Source organism: Microcaecilia unicolor, chromosome 2 (assembly GCF_901765095.1).
Source record: "Microcaecilia unicolor chromosome 2, aMicUni1.1, whole genome shotgun sequence".
Lineage (NCBI taxonomy): Eukaryota > Metazoa > Chordata > Amphibia > Gymnophiona > Siphonopidae > Microcaecilia > Microcaecilia unicolor.
In genome coordinates, this window is record NC_044032.1 from 649,541,626 (window position 1) to 649,559,374 (window position 17,749).

Genomic DNA, 17,749 nt, shown 5'->3' on the forward strand with positions numbered 1-17,749 from the left:
CTCTTCAGGGTACAGACCAGGGCTGTGGAGTCGGAGTTGGAGTCGTGGAGTCGGAGTCGGCAGCAATTTTGGGTACATTGAGTCGGAGTTGGAGTCGGCAAAAATGTACCGACTCCGACTCCTCATACATTTGAATAAAGTACTTCTCTGCTGTGAATAAAGCTTAGTACCTAGTTGTTTCACTAGTAACATAGTAGATGACGGCAGAAAAAGACCTGCATGGTCCATCCAGTCTGCCCAAGACAAACTCATATGTGTATACCTTACCTTGAATTTGTACCTGTCCTTTTCAGGGCACAGACCATATAAGTCTGCCCAGCAGTATTTCCCGCCTCCCATCACCGGCTCTGGTACAGACCGTATAAGTCTGCCCTCCCCTATCCTCACCTCCCAACCACCACCCCCTCTTCCCCCCACCTGTTCCGCCACCCAATTTCAGCTAAGCTTCTGAGGATCCATTCCTTCTGCACAGGATTCCTCTATACATATCCCACGCATGTTTGAACTCTGTTACCGTTTTCATCTCCACCACCTCCCGCGAGAGGGCATTCCAAGCGTCTACCACCCTCTCTGTGAAAAAATACTTCCTGACATCTTTCCTGAGTCTGCCACCCTTCAATCTCATTTCATGTCCTCTCGTTCTACCGCCTTCCCATCTCCGGAAAAGATTCGTTTGCGGATTAATACCTTTCAAATATTTGAACGTCTGTATCATATCACCCCTGTTCCTCCTTTCCTCCAGGGTGTACATGTTCAGGTCAGCAAGCCTCTCTTCATACGTCTTGGAACGTAAATCCCAATACCATCCTCGTAGCTTTTCTTTGCACCGCTTCCATTTTTTTAACATCCTTCTCAAGATAGGGCCTCCAAAACTGAACACAATACTCCAGGTGGGGCCTCACCAACGTCTTATACAGGGGCATTTAAACCTCCTTTCTTCTGCTGGTCACTCCTCTCTCTATACAGCCTAGTGTGAAGTCCAGCTGAACTATTTTGCTGGAGAGCTTCCCTCTGCTCAGTCTCCCTTTGCATTTACTGACCTGCTGTAGAGCACCTCCTCTCTGATCCCACAGTGAACTTAAGCTCCAAGAGAAGATCTTTCAGCACACACAGATAAGGCAGCAGAGAGACTCCACCCAACGTCCTCTCTCTCTGCAAGAAGAGCTTTATATTTTAGTGGAAATGGCACACCATTCACAATGGCAAAAAGAATGTAAGGAAACATGACAAAGTCTGCTGTTTATGAACACTTTACAATATCAACAGATGGGAAACATTATGTGTGTCAATGTATTATAGAAGATGATGATGGTGAAAAAGCATGTGATGCAAAAATTAGCAGTTTCAGTGGTTATGAAAAAAATGCACCTACAAGAGCATCAAATTTAAAAAGACACTTGCAGCGTTTCCATCCTAAAGTGTTAGAAGCTGTGAATGAGAAAGATAGCAATGAAAACATTCCATCTACTTCAGGGTCAATAAAAGATCAGAAATCTACTGGAGGCCAGACACAACTATCAAGATTTTTTTACAGCTGACAAAGTTACTATAACAATGACACCAGAAAAATTCAAAAACCACATCATTGAAATGGCAGTAAAGAATAGTATACCACTATCTTTTTTTTCACAACCAGCCTTTTTAGGCTTAAATGGAGAAATGGCTAAAAAGCTTGGAGTTTCTCTGGAACGAGAAAGTATAAGGAAACTTTTATACTTGAAGAGGCCAAATGTAAGAAGGAAGAACTAAGAAAAAGTCTGACGGGACGTTTTGTCTTTATTAAAATGGATGCATGCACACGTCACAGAGTCAATTATTTTGCAATTAATGTTAGATTTGCTGATGAAAACAAAAAAAACAATAACCCGGACATTAGGAGTAAAGGACACTCAGGCACATCATACCAGTGAGTATCTGCAGAAGTTAGTGGAAGGTGTTTTAGAAGATTTTGAAATTAAAAAGGAACACATTCTATGTATTGTACCTGATAATGCTTCAAATATGTTAAGCACAATTGAAAAAATGAAGGAAGTTGATGAAGAAAGCAGCATACAAATGTCAGAAGATGTCAGTTCTGCAATTCAAGAAAGCTGTGAAAGTTTGGATGATATCGCTGAAGAAGCATCTAAGCTTATTACCATTCAACATATGCATTGTGCTCTTCATACTCTGCAACTAGCAATAAGAGATGGATTGAAGGATCGTCATGCGGCTACACTAATTAGCAAGTTGAGGCAAGTAGCTGTTGCAGCCAGGATCCCTAAAACAGATGCTATTCTGAAGAGACGTGCTGGAAAAGGAGCCATTTTGGATCAAGCAACGCGCTGGGGAAGCACTTACTTGATGATAAAGCGTTTGCTTGAACTAAAAGACTTTCTTGAAGAACTGGACAATGTAAATGTTTCATTAAAAGAAAACCAGTGGGCTCAAGTTACAGAATTAGAAAGGCTACTTTCTTACCCTTTTGCTGTTACCAAGAAGCTGCAATATGAAGATTTAACACCAGGTAAATTCTTCTTGGAATGGAAGGGCTTGATATATAACCTTAACAAAAGTGGGGGGTTAATTGCTGATGGCATTGTATCTTCAATGAGGAAAAGAGAGGAGCTCTTGCTGGATAATCAAATTCTCTTAGCTGCTGTTTATGTTGACCCAATGAGCCGAATTTTGTTGAGCAGTGACCAAATTGCTACAGGAAAACAGGCACTCTATGACACAGCAGTTCGCATGAAAGGGTTGCTACCTGAAACTCATAAACCACTGGATGAAGCTAAAGCTATAAATACTGGTGGTAATGGTAACTCAGGTTCATCCTCTTCAAATGAAGAAGAGAATTTTCAAGCCTATTTGGACAAAATAGAAGCTTCAAAAGCAAAGCGATGTCAGTTAAGCATGGAAAAACAACCTGTAAATGTCCATATAAAGAAATTCATGCAAGAGTTTTTTTTAAAGGATTAAAAGAAGTGGAAAAGTTTGACCGCTCATCAAAACTGACTATAGAAGAAGCCATCATTGTTTATCCAGAGATTGTCAGTGATGCAGCTAGAACCGTAACAGCAAAGCCACCCACCCAAGTCAGTGTTGAAAGACTGTTTTCAGCACTGAAAATAATCAAATCAGATTTAAGGGCTTCTATGAAGGAGGATCTGGCAGAAGCAATTCTTTTTCTAAGAACAATATATTAGTTAATTTTGGATTATGTTTAACAGCTATTCTACAGCTATATATACCAAGTTTAAATAATATATAAGTTGTTTTAGGTTTTCCAAATGTTTTTGGTTTAAGTAGGTTAACTTTGATTTTGTTCTAATTTCCAAAGGATGTTGTTCTAGAATTTCCAAAGGATGTGGTTGTTCCAGATTTTTATACTTGCTAATGCTATGATGACTTTATACTTGATAAAAAAAACAATAAACATAACCTTGTTTTTTTATGTGTGTTTTTTGTTTAAACTTTAGGATTAATGAATATTTATAGTTTCTTTAATAAATAAAATAAAAAGTCACAATGACATAGATTTTAAACCCAAACATTAACATGCAGCCTTGCATGCTGCACTCTTTCAGTCAACATTAAAAACTGAGGAGTCGGAGTCACCATAAACTGAGGAGTCAGAGTCGGAGTCGAAGGATTTTTGTACCGACTCCACAGCCCTGGTACAGACCGTATAAGTCTGCCCAGTACTATCCCCGCCTCCCAACTACCAGTCCCGCCTCCCACCACCAGCTCTGGCACAGACCATATAAGTCTGCCCAGCACTATTCCCGCCTCCCAACCACTAGCCCCGCCTCCCACCACTGGCTCTGCCACCTAAACTCGGCTAAGCTCCCAAGGATACATTCCTTCTGAACAGGATTCCTTTATGTTTATCCCACGCATGTTTGAATTCTATTACCGTTTTCATCTCCACCACCTCCCGCAGGAGGGCATTCCAAGTATCACCACTCTCTCCGTGAAAAAGTACTTCCTGACATTTTTCCTGAGTCTGCCCCCCCCCCCCCCCCCCCTCAATCTCATTTCATGTCCTCTCGTTCTACCGCCTTCATATCTCTGGAAAAGATTCGTTTGCGGATTAATACCTTTCAAATATTTGAACATCTGTATCATATCACCCCTGTTTCTCCTTTCCTCCAGATTATACATGTTCAGGTCCGCAAGTCTCTCCGCATACGTCTTGTAACGCAAATCCCATACCATTCTCGTAGGTTTCCTTTGCACCGCTTCAATTCTTTTTACATCCTTTGCAAGATACGGCTTCCAAAACTGAACACAATACTCCAGGCGGGGCCTCACCAATGACTTGTACAGGGGCATCAACAACTCCTTTCTTCTGCTGGTCACACCTCTCTCTATACAGCCTAGCAACCTTCTCGCTACGGCCACCGCCTTGTCACACTGTTTCGTCGCCTTCAGATCCTCAGATACTATCACCACAAGATCCCTCTCCCCGTCCGTACCTATCAGATTCTCCCCGCCTAACACATACGTCTCCCGAGGATTTCTATTCCCTAAGTGCATCACTTTGCATTTCTTCGCATTGAATTTTAATTGCCAAACCTTAGACCATTCTTCTAGCTTCCGCAGATCCTTTTTCATGTTTTCCACTCCCTCTCGGGTGTCCATTCTGTTAGAAATTTTAGTATCGTCCGCAAATAGGCAAACTTTACCTTCTAACCCTTCGGCAATGTCACTCACAAATATATTGAACAGAATCGGCCCCAGCACCAATCCTTGAGGCACTCCACTACTCACCTTTCCCTCTTCCGAGCGAATTCCATTAACCACCACCTTCTGGCGTCTGTCCGTCAACCAGTTCCTAATCCAGTTCACCACTTCGGGTCCTATCTTCAGCCCATCCAGTTTATTTAAGAGCCTCCTGTGGGGAACCGTGTCAAAAGCTTTGCTGAAATCTAAGTAGATTACGTCTATAGTTTGTCCCTGATTTAATTCTCCTGTCACCCAATCAAAGAATTCAAAGAGATTCATTTGGCACGATTTCCCTTTGGTAAAACCATGTTGTCTCGGATATTGCAACTTATTGGCTTCCAGGAAATTCACTATTCTTTCCTTCAGCATCGCTTCCATTACTTTTCCAATAATCGAAGTGAGGCTTACCGGCCTGTAGTTTCCAGCTACTTCCTTATCACCACTTTTGTGAAGAGGGACCACATCCGCCGTTCTCCAATCCCTCGGAACCTCTCCCGTCTGCAAGGATTTATTAAACAAATCTTTAAGAGGACCTGCCAGAACCTCCCTGAGCTCCTTCAATATCCTGGGATGGATCCCGTCCAGTCCCATGGCTTTGTCCACCTTTAGCTTTTCAAGTTGTTCATACACACTCTCTTCCATGAACGGTGCTCTATCCAGTTCATTCTCATTTGTACCTTTTCCATACTTACCAAAGACACCAAAGAAGATACAAGTGGCATGTGCAATCAATTGGTTGTAGGAATATAGTCCCCCAGTTGCAAACAGGTGCTATCCGGGTTTTAGTCTTATATGATATATTTTATTACTCAAAGGTATTCAGGGGAAAACAATTGGGTAATTTGCCAGTTCTATTGGGCTGCCCCGGTTTCCCCTGGAGAGAGAATGAGCTACGACTCCTCTCCAACTTGAAGTATGAAGTACGCTAACTTTTATAGATTTACTCAGGATATCAGTTATATTACAGGAAGCTCACCTGATTGGATCTAGATTATGTCATGGTTAGCACTGATTGGCTTCTGCTAATGAGTAGCTCTATCTTGAGAACATGTTCTCATCCTCAGCCCAGTTAACCACAAATTTAAGCAAGACCTTGCACCTGGCTTGAGGAGCCATCTGTATCCTGTTTACGAGGTTTTTTTGCACCCCAGCTCCTTCCTCATTTTGCTGCATGCTGTGTCCCAATAGCTCAGAAGCTTGCTGGAACTTCAGAGTTCAAATTATGGCTAAAGGCTTGTAAGATTTTATACCATTTTGGAGCCTGAACCAAAGTCTCAGGCCTTGGCTGTCAAATAACAATACAACAGGATTCTACTACCCAAGAGCTGGAAATGGAACATTTTAGACCCTGTCACCTCTATTTTTTACTGCAGGTTCCTAGTCGGAGGATACCTTCCTCTTTTAGAGAAAGTGTCTTGCTACGTTCCTTGAGGGAGGTTTGGAAGGACTTGAATAGATACTGGAGTGTAACGTCGGAAGTCTCTGATTTGATGCCCATTAAGGGTAATTTATTGTTTTCTCCAGGTATGGACAACCCTGTGTTTCGAAGATGGGGAGCCGGTGGTTGGGAGGCGGGGATAGTGCTGGGCAGACTTATACGGTCTGTGCCAGAGCCGGTGGTGGGAGGCGGGACTGGTGGTTTGGAGGCGGGGATAGTGCTGGGCAGACTTATACGGTCTGTGCCAGAGCCGGTGGTGGGAGGCGGGACTGGTGGTTGGGAGGCAGGGATAGTGCTGGGCAGACTTACACGGTCTGTGTCCTGAAGAGGACAGGTACAAATCAAGGTAGGTTATACACAAAAAGTAGCACATATGAGTTGATCTTGTTGGCCGTCATCTACTATGTTACTAGATTAGAACATGTTCTGACTGCGAATGTGTCGATGTTGAACCTTGGGGCCTTAGGGGTGGGTATTGATTCTGATTCTGGTAATATCTTTGCGCATAACCAGTTAACTCATTCGTGAGGTAGACACGGCAAAGGAGTGAGGGATTTCTTTGGTATGGTCATGGGAGACCGTCTTTCGGTCTCCGGATTATATAAGACGCTTACGAGAATAGCTCCTCACAAGTATAAGGAGCTGGTGAGCTCTAGATTTAGGGAGGCCGGATCTTGTTTTAGATTTTGATCAGCTATTGGCCGAAGTGCTCACATTGTCGGTAAATGCGGATATACGTGAATGCCAATTTCGTATTTTGCGTAGAGCATATGGAAAAAAAATCCCTACACCTGGTCCCTTCTCCAGCAGAGGGTAGACGTGGCAGTCTGTGCAGCCTAACCGGTCTGTTAGGCCCTAGGGAGTGCTTTGGTGCTCTGTGGTTGTTTTTTCTTTGGGGGCTTTTCTTCTTCTTGAGTTTTTAGCCTGGAAAAAAAAACCCTGCGCCTGGTCCCTTGTAGTGCTTCTTGGGTTCTGGAGTGTGGGTCTGGTGGTGCCCCGTTTCACCTTGGGGTATTAAACCCAGGTGGCCAGGTCCTTCCCCGTTCTCTGCTCTCTGGAGTGGACAGCATTGTGCCTCTGTTGCCGTGTCTGAAGAGAGAGATAGAGAGATAGAGAGAGTAAACAGCACCAGACTCAGTGCCGATACGTTTTGGCTGTCCTGAAGAGCAGAGTGTTGATTCTGTGCTGGAGGGGAAGTTGTTTTTGCTTGTCTTGTAGGGTGGGTCGCATCTTTCCTCCCTCCTGTTTTTACCACTGTGATGTGTACTGCCAAGCTTCTCCACTGCCGCTCGTGTGCGCACCAGGGGTTGAGGTGCCTGGATCAGAGTGCCAGCTTTCTGATGATGAGCCAAAGTCATCCTCAGTGACTCCACCCGATTTGACTGTGGAGCACAGCGCAGCAAGAACGGCTGGAACAGAGGCTGCTCTGCCAGTGGGTTCACCAGCGGTGGCTCCGTTTTTGGCGGATCCCGCGCTGCAGGCCCGCCTCAGTTGTTGCAGGAAGATATTCGGTCTGGGCCTCTTTTGGCCAGTGAATGCTCAGGAGGGATGGGGCTCCCTCCTGAGTTTGTCTGGACCTTATATCAGGCCTGGAAGACAGGTGAGGGAGGTGGTCCGGTGGTGGCCAAAAGACCTCGCCTGGATTGGGCTGAGGATCTGGACGGTTTCCCTCTCAGGCTCAGAGGAGGTTTTTAGTGAGCTCGTGGAGGAAGATTCTCTGGATCCTCAGAAGAAAGATGTCTTACTACCAGAGGAGAGCCTTTCTGTGGTTAGGGGGTTGAGGCGCATGGATCGCAGCGCCGGCTTTGTGGTGAGCCGCAGTTGTCCTCGGCAACACCACCCTGATTTGACCACTGAGCACAGTGCGGCAGGAACAGCTTGAACGAAGTCTGACCTGCAGGCGGGTTAACCGGTGGCGGCTCCATTTTCAGCGGAAACCTCCGCCATTTTTAATTCTTCCATCACTGCAGGGCCGCAGAGAGAGGGGGCAGGGGGTGACAAAATTCCCTGGGCCTGGGCCTCCAAGGGGGGCCCGGCGCTGTAGTCCCACACACCCGCGTCTCCGTTGTCGACCGTCTGCCACCGGGCTGGGCCCCCTGCATTGAAAGCACAGCGCCTCTTACTTCCGTGTGAAAGCGCCTGCAGGCAGCAGCAGATCACCTCCCTTTGGGCCTCCTTCCCTCCCTGTGTCCCGTCTTTGTGGAAGTTATGTCAGACGAGGGTGGGACCACAGGGAGGGAAGGAGGCCCGGAGGGAGGTGATCTGCTGCTGCCTGCAGCGCTTTCACAAGGAGGTGAGAGGCGCTCCGATTTCAATGCAGGGGGCCCGGCCCGGTGGCGGATGGAGGAGGCGGCGGCCTCAGGGGGGGGGGAGTGGCAGCTGTGGCGACCTCAGAGGGGGGGGGGGGGAACAGCCTTGCCCCAGTCCCGGCCCAGTCTGTCAGAAGATATTCGGTCTGGTCCTTTTTTGGCTGATGAATGCTCAGGAGGGATGGAGGAGGAAGATTCCCTGGATTCTTAGTCTTTCCTTAAGTGTAGTTTTGATTTATTGGCTCTAGTGCTGCAAGCGTCCGTTTGTGCGTGGCTAGTGGCCTGTGCTTACTTTCGCTGGGCAGATTCGGTCTTGGACAGGGCTGGTTTAGTGCAGCAGTTGGTCAAGTTGGAGATGGGCTCTTCTTTCCTGGCTGATGGCCTTAATGATTTGCTACGTGCACCAGCAAAGAATATGTCCCTCGTAGTCGCGGCACGGAGGGCGCTTTGGCTACAGGGTTGTATTACCCTACCCTCTACCCACCCAGGTACCCTCCCAACACAGATTAGGCAATTATTTGGAGTCGTTATTCGATAAGAGGGCAGATCAAAGAGATATGGAATCACAACACGTTAAACACCAAACTTCTTCCCGTAGGGGACTGAGAGGACAGATAAGGGTCCCAGAGCTTCAAAAAACGGGTTTTACGTTTGTGAGATCCTTTCCCCTCCCTCGATTTAGAATTGCCCATTTAATGCCTAGTTCTTCCATTCTGAGGGAGTTGCATTGGACACCTGTAAAATATCGCACACTACTTAAACGTCTTCCTTCTAGAAACCTTTGTTCTTCTTAGCAGTGCTGTGGTATAAAACTTGTATGAGACAGTGTGTGTTTTCAGTATGATGTATTCAACTGGAACAATTTATCCTTGAAGTTGTGGTGTGTGTAGCATTATTTGATGTTTTGAAAAAAGATTGACTACTTTCTTCTACTTTCCCATTTTATTTTGAATGATTTTTCTGTTTCTGTTATTGTTTCTTTTTAAGTGAACTATTACATATGTTTGTTGTAAACCATCTAGAATTATGTTCATAGGTGTATATTTAAAAAACTAAAATAAAATGAAATGAGAAAATAATGAAACTCTGACATAGGGTGTCCTGTTTGCTGTTCTAGGCATTGGTCACTTTCAAGGATGTTGCTGCTTATTTCTTGGAAGTGGACTGGGACCTTCTGGGAGAATGGCAGAAGGAGTTGTACAAGAAGGTCATCAAGGAGATTCATGATATCCTCATCTCACGAGGTAAATATGTTTCTCTATCATCTACCACACAAGCACATTATGGAATCAGTGGTGTAAAAATCACAGGAACTAGATACCATGAGCACCTGAAATTTAGATCCTGGCTTCTGATACCATCCCATATGCAATAGGAGCCTGTGAAAGACTCCACTTCTACAGGATCTGCAAAAGATGCTGCTCTCTGTTGTAAGATAAAATGTACAACTTAAACTAGAGGCTTCACACAGCACCAGCAGGAGTCTCTCTCCCATTCCTATAGAAAATATTTTGGCACAGAAGACCAGAGAGAGATTTCTTCTGAGACTTTTGCATAAGGTCATGACATATCAGCTGTACACGTCAACTATACTGTACAACGTATAACCTCTCCAAATGGTAACCAGAAGATTGGCAGCTGTAATGCCTCCACCTAGGAGGGAAACGAAGAGAAATCTCTATACCAGAAAACCTCTATGATATAATCTTAATCAAGTGTCGGACCACTGCTGCCTCTTCTCTCCAAGCTTTGTCAGTCAAATACACACGCCTCAAGATATCGGTACACAGACCTCCATGCACAAATCACGCACTGCTCCATCAAAACATGAAGCAGAGGGAACCTCCCGAGGGATTCTACAATTACAATTTAAATGTAATTTTCCTACTTCTTATCAACAGGTTATTCAATTCTTAATCCTGATGTTATATTCAAGATTAAAAAGGAAGATGAGAAATATTTCACTCAACAATTTGAGTGGGAGGGAAAAGAAAATCCAAATGACCTCAACAGTAAGTAAATGTTTTGGATTTAATGGGCTTTGCATTTTTAGATCACAGGAGATGGGTCAATAACATCAACATTTGGGCACTTCCTAATTTAGTATCAGATACCTCGTGAATCCTTCTGAATGTGTTTTCTCATCACAGACCTTCCAATTGTAACATCTGTGTTCTCACTGAGTATTAAACAAGAGGAAGATCTCCCCTTCATGGAAAATCCTGAATCAAAGATGTCTGAACAGACCCTGCCTTCTATAACAGGTAAGTATAGAATTCCTGCTGCACATCTTTCCTAAAGTCAGCTGGAATCATTCAGGAATTCAGTGCTGGTGAGATAAAAGGTTGTCATTTCCTCTTCTCCTCCCTCTGTCTGTTTCCCTACTTTGGACAGATGAAACTGTCTGTGGAGATGGAGGAGGCACGGATAGAGGTGGGTGTTCCAGTGGTGGGATCTGGTCTGCAAAACCCTTTATCCTAGAGTGTCTTGGGGTTGTGAAATCTGTACTGTTGAAAGGGCTGCTGGAGGTGGAGAGTCTTCTGCTCTGTTGTGGAGAGACATGACAGATGAACATGGTTCAGTTTGACTTAGTCATGGACATTTTGTGTTGCTGATAGGTTAATACAAATCACAGTATATAATGCAGTTTATCGTAATGATGCCATTCCCAATTCCAAAATGGCGGCCACAACTTCATGCAGGCTGCCAAGGGAAGTCGCGACTGCCATTTCTAACTTTGTTTATTAATTTTCTAGCAAAATAACTGACAGCATCTCTTAACAGAAAATATTAAGAACAAATGTACATTTGTTACATAACAAACTGCCACCCCCAATAATGAAAACCTAAAAGTAGACCCTCCGCATCCCTTATCTCTCCCCTTCCCCTCACTCCCCTCCCCAAAACTCAGATTGTCCTTCCAACTGAAGGAATCGCCCCACATTTCTTGATATTTGCATTTATTAGATTTTAAGGTAGTCAATCTATATCGTTTGCATATAATATACAGTCTGTTTTGGCATGGTCCGTGTATGCCAATGTGAGGCAATCAGCAGTCGAGCTGCTGTAAAACCCAATAGCATTAATTTATCCATAGCTCCTGTTATCATATCCACTCTCCCACTTAGTAGGGCATTTTCCATAGTACACGCTATATGAGTCTCGAGTAACTGTTGCCCATATGCAGATACCTCCTTCCATAATTTCTGGACCCTAGGACATTCCCTCCAGATGTGAGTATATATTCCCCTCCGGCTACACCCTCTCCAACATATACCATCCCCTTTCCTCATAATGGCTTGCAGTCTACATGGAGAGTAATGCCATCTCACCAGTACCTTAAGACCGTTCTCAATAATGTGAGGTGCATGTGACAATTTATGAGATCGCATTGAGACATTTTCCCATTCCTCTCCCATGCCCCCCTGTAGGTAGCCTTCCATTTATCTAAGGTGTTGAGGAGCCCATAAACAAAAGATATATAATCCCTACCAACTTGTCCACCCACTAAAGTTTCAAAAGCTGACTTAAGGCCTCCACCCCCTGCTATTTGTTGTTCTACCTGAATGAAACATTTATCTTGAAGATAAGGGAATAACATCTCTAGCTGCTAGTTGATAGTGAACTTATAACGTTCCAAAATGTAGAATTTGGTTAACTCCTATAAATTGACCAAAATAGAGAAGACCATGTCTTTCCCATCTTTGAAACAAGCTATTGCCTAGCTCGGGTATAAACTTATCCGTATGTCCCATGTCTTATTCTTCAATAAATGGGGATGTGTCTTGAGGCATAGGTTCATAGTGGTCCTCGTAAAGGGGTTTTGGACCTCTTGAATGTGTTTGAGCATGCTAGCTGCCCAGTAGAGAATCTTCAACTAAAACATACTAGCCTCTTGTTCTGCTAGCACCCATTGTTTGGGTTGGGTTGGGGGTATCTGCTACTCTAACAGTGCCTTAGGTTGTGCATCTTGGTAGTATTTTTCCAGATTGGGTATACCCATCCCCCATTCCCTTAGACTGGAATACAGGCTCCCAGGCTACTCTGGATCTCTTCCTTCCCTATATAAAGCAAAATATCTTTCTATGAGGTAGTTCAACAAGAAGAACTTGGAATAAATATAAAAATTTAAGGAGAACCATCATTCTCACTGCCTCCATCCTTCCAATCCTGAACAGTGTTAATTAATCCCACCTAAATCTGTAAATCTCGATACCAACTACAGAGTTTCTCCCAGTCCGCCTCAAGTTTGATAGAGAAATACTAAACCCATTGAAAGGGCAAACATTTCCTAAGATTCGTCTCCTCCCCTTTTGGAAGGGATATATTCAAAATCTCTGTCTTAGTGGGGTTAGGTCTGAATCCCAACAAGCTTCCATATTCTGCCATTTGGGCTTTTTCTGTACCTTGAGTCAATATCAAAAGATCATCTGCAAACAAGGAGACTCTATGTTCCTTGTCTCCTATTATAAGTCCTTTAATTTCCCTACCACCAAGGCAAGCGACGAGCGACACTGCTTCTGCTATCATAGGTATCCACTCTTGATGTGCCTTCCAAAAGATAACATAACTGTGACGAAACACTGGGTTTCTAAGCCTGAAAACTGTATTATTTCATGAAATGTTTTCTACTGGTTGGCCAGCAGATGGCTCTTGTTTTGAGTTTTAAAGCTGTAGCAGAAAAAAAGGCTTTGTCTTTTCCAGTTTAAGCTTATGGAAAGGCAATCTGCAATCATTGGCCAGATACTTTCAAAGTTGATGCCCTGGGGCTCTGATTAGCCCTGGACTTCAAACTAGACAGGAGGTACTGGATTTTTCTTTATTCTCAAGGTGGGGGGTAAGGAGGAGGAACATCTTTGTCCTGAGATCCTGTCCAATTCTTGTGAACAGTTAAGTTCCTGAACTCCCCAGGTGCTACCCAGGAAGTGTTAGATAGGTTTAATTGCTTGCTGTACTTTTTCATCTGTTTTTTCAAACATTCACTGTTCATTTTCATGATAAGAAACCTATAGTTTATTAGTTCTGCCGTCCTGGACTGACTAAGAATCCTGGTTTGTGTTTTTGGGTTTGCTTTCTAGAAACTGAAACTCCTGGAGTGTTGCCCCAGTGTCCTAGAACTCACCAGAGAATAATCTGAGAGTTGGAGACTAGCTCAGAGGCAAGCAGGACACAGTCGGTGGGAGGAGGGTGCTAGTATAGAGCACATGCCCAGGTGCAGGCGGTCCTGAGCAATGTTGGACAGAGACCCTCCAGGTGGCCACAGGGTTAACCCCAGGCGGGTGCTAGGCGTTTGTTTTTATAGTCCGCAATACCTCGCAGTTCTATGTGGGTTACATACAACGAGACTAGACAAACCAGAAATTACAGCATAACATTATCATGAATTAAAACTAATATGTTCATGTCCTTTCATAATTCTGAAACAAATCTGTTTTGAGCTTGATGCCTGAACTATCCAGGAAGAAATTTCCTTTTCTATTTTAGCAACGAAAGCAAAGAGTCTATACACCTCATTTCACCCTTCATAGATGGAAAGTACTCTTCTACCATCTGCTGCTTGCCTTCCAATAATAAATCTTACCTGATCAGGGTTAAATATAGTGGGCCGTGAGGGAGGGAGTGACATAGAGGCAAAAAACACTCCCTCACTGGGATGTATCCTATCCGGCTCCGTAGCTTTTTCCACTTTCAGGTTTTCGAGCTGTTTAAAAACACTTTCTTCTATGAACGGCGCCGTATCCACTCCATTCTCAGATATTCCCTCCTCAACCAACTATGATCCTTCTCCAGAATTTTCTTCCATGAACAGTGAAGCAAAGTTTTTGTTTAGCACATTCACTTTATATAAGTACATAAGTACGTAAGTAATGCCATACTGGGAAAAGACCAAGGGTCCATCGAGCCCAGCATCCTGTCCACGACAGCGGCCAATCCAGGCCAAGGGCACCTGGCAAGCTTCCCAAACGTACAAACATTCTATACATGTTATTCCTGGAATTTTGGAGTTTTCCAAGTCCGTTTAGTAGCGGTTTATGGACTTGTCCTTTAGGAAACCGTCCAACCCCTTTTTAAACTCTGCTAAGCTAACCGCCTTCACCACTTTCTCCGGCAACGAATTCCAGAGTTTAATTACACGTTGGGTGAAGAAAAATTTTCTCCGATTTGTTTTAAATTTACTACACTGTAGTTTCATCGAATGCCCCCTAGTCCTAGTATTTTTGGAAAGCGTGAACAGACGCTTCACATCCACCTGTTCCACTCCACTCATTATTTTATATACCTCTATCATGTCTCTCCTCAGCCGTCTCTTCTCCAAGCTGTATAGCCCTAGTCTCCTTAGTCTTTCTTCATAGGGAAGTCGTCCCATCCCCGCTATCATTTTAGTCGCCCTTCGCTGCACCTTTTCCAATTCTACTATATCTTTCTTGAGATGCGGCGACCAGAATTGAACACAATACTCAAGGTGCGGTCGCACCATGGAGCGATACAACGGCATTATAACATCCTCACACCTGTTTTCCATACCTTTCCTAATAATACCCAGCATTCTATTCGCTTTCTTAGCCGCAGCAGCACACTGAGCAGAAGGTTTCAGTGTGTTATCGACGACGACACCCAGATCCCTTTCTTGGTCCGTAACTCCTAACGTGGAACCTTGCATGACGTAGCTATAATTCGGGTTCTTTTTTCCCACATGCATCACCTTGCACTTGCTCACATTAAACATCATCTGCCATTTAGCCGCCCAGTCTCCCAGTCTCGTAAGGTCCTCTTGTAATTTTTCACAATCCTGTCGTGATTTAACGACTTTGAATAACTTTGTGTCATCAGCAAATTTAATTACCTCGCTAGTTACTCCCATCTCTAAATCATTTATAAATATATTAAAAAGCAGCGGTCCTAGCACAGACCCCTGAGGAACCCCACTAACTACCCTTCTCCATTGTGAATACTGCCCATTTAACCCCACTCTCTGTTTCCTATCCTTCAACCAGTTTTTAATCCACAATAGGACATTTCCTCCTATCCCATGACCCTCCAATTTCCTCTGTAGCCTTTCATGAGGTACCTTGTCAAACGCCTTTTGAAAATCCAGATACACAATATCAACCGACTCCCCTTTGTCCACATGTTTGTTCACTCCTTCAAAGAATTGAAGTAAATTGGTCAGACAAGATTTCCCCACACAAAAGCCATGCTGACTTGGTCTCAGTAATCCATGTCCTCGGATGTGCTCTGTAATTTTGTTTTTAATAATAGCCTCTACCATTTTCCCAGGCACCGACGTCAGACTCACCGGTCTATAATTTCCCGGATCTCCCCTGGAGCCTTTTTTAAAAATGGGCGTTACATTGGCCACCCTCCAATCTTCCGGTACCACGCTCGATTTTAAGGATAAGTTGCATATCACTAGCAGTAGCTCCGCAAGCTCGTTTTTCAGTTCTATCAGTACTCTAGGATGAATACCATCCGGTCCAGGAGATTTGGTACTCTTCAGTTTGCCGAACTGCCCCATTACGTCCTCCAGGTTTGCCGTGAAGTCAGTAAGTTTCTCCGACTCGTCCGCTTGAAATACCATTTCCAACACCGGTATCCCACCCAAATCTTCCTCGGTGAAGACCGAAGCAAAGAATTCATTCAGTCTCTCCGCTACGTCTTTGTCTTCCTTGATCGCCCCTTTTACCCCTCGGTCATCCAGCGGCCCAACCGATTCTTTTGCCGGCTTCCTGCTTTTAATATACCGAAAAAAATTTTTACTATGTTTTTTTGCCTCTAATGCTATCTTTTTTTCATACTCCCTCTTGGCCTTCTTAATCTGCGCCTTGCATTTGCTTTGACACTCCTTATGCTGTTTCTTGTTATTTTCAGACGGTTCCTTCTTCCATTTTCTGAAGGCGTTTCTTTTAGCCCTAATAGCTTCCTTCACCTCACTTTTCAACCAGGCCGGGTGTCTTTTGGACTTCCGTCTTTCTTTTCTAATTTGCGGAATATGTATGGCCTGGGCCTCCAGGATGGTATTTTTGAACAGCGTCCACGCCTGTTGTACAGTTTTTACTCTCTCAGTTGCCCCCCTAAGTTTTTTTTTTACCGTTCTTCTCATTTTATCGTAGTCTCCTTTTTTAAAGTTAAACGCTAACGTATTTGACTTTCTGTGTACAGTTACTTTATCCTCATCACTCTCCACATAGCTATTCTCAGCGTCTTTCAGTCTTGCAATTCCGTTCCCCAATAGCTGTATTTCCTTCTTCGCTTCTTTAAGTTTAATCCGATAATCTTTTCCATGATCCTCTCGTTCTGTTTTTTTGTATTTCTTGAAGAAAGCCTCTTTTATTTTTTCAGCTACTTCTTTGGAGAACCACATAGGCTTCCTGTTTCTCTTGTTTTTGTTTACTTTCCTTGTGTAAAGATCGGTTGCCCTATTTATAGCAGTTTTCAGCTTGGACCACTGCACTTCTGCTTCACCTATCCTGACCCCCATGCCATCAGCTCCTTCTTCAGATATTCCCCCATTTTACCAAAATCAGTACGTCTGTATCTTGAAACACCTAGTACTTTCCTGGGGTTACCCTGCAGCCACCTGAAGAGTCTGCCCGTCACTTTTACTCTGTTCCCCTCCCCTCTATCTATACCCTCTAGCCCCATCCACCTACTGCTCCTCCCCCACCCCATCTTCTACTTCATTTCCCTCCCCTCTACCCATAACCCATACACATCTAACTCCTTCCCCCAGTCCCATCCATCTTCTGCTCTGTTCCCTTCCCACCCACACCCCCTAGCCCTATCTCCTGTTCCAACCCCCTCCCCCACAACCCCTCTACCCCTAGCCCCATCTGCCTCCTGCTCCTCCCCCCACCCCATCCATCTTCTGCTCCTTCCTTACTCCCCCCCACACACCAGTTTCATCCATTTTCTGCTTTCCAGGATCTCTTGTCTATTTGACTTTTTCTTTCCACCATCATTTCCTCTGTGTCCCTTTCCCTATTCCCATGTTCAGATCTGCCTTCTGTGTCCCCATTCCTCCCCCGTCCCATTTTTCCCCTTCTTTCCTCTGCACTTCCACCCTAGCCTCTTCTCAGTCTCCCTGTGTCTGTTGCAGTGCAGCCTCTTCTCTCTCTCTCTCTCTCTCTCTCTCTGCCCCCTGCAGTAAAGCTGCTTCTTCTCTCTCTCTGTACCCCTTGCCATCCAGCCTCTTCTGTCTCTTTCTCTCTCTTTCTGTCCCATGCAATGTCTCTTCTCTCCCTCATTCACTCTTTGTTCCCCCTGCCAAGCGGCCTTCTCTCTTTCTGTGCCCCCT

At 44.4% G+C, this 17,749-nt stretch overlaps 1 protein-coding gene across 1 annotated transcript in view; it reads left to right on the plus strand.

Moving 5' to 3' along the window:
* Positions 1-7,693: 7,693 nt before the first annotated feature.
* Positions 7,694-17,749, plus strand: part of LOC115462243 (oocyte zinc finger protein XlCOF6-like) — an 83,156-nt gene continuing 73,100 nt past the window's right edge. The window contains exons 1-2 of the mRNA XM_030192254.1: positions 7,694-7,745; positions 10,605-10,718. Of these exons, the coding sequence (XP_030048114.1) occupies positions 7,694-7,745; positions 10,605-10,718 (166 nt within the window). The remainder of the gene's footprint in view (positions 7,746-10,604; positions 10,719-17,749) is intronic.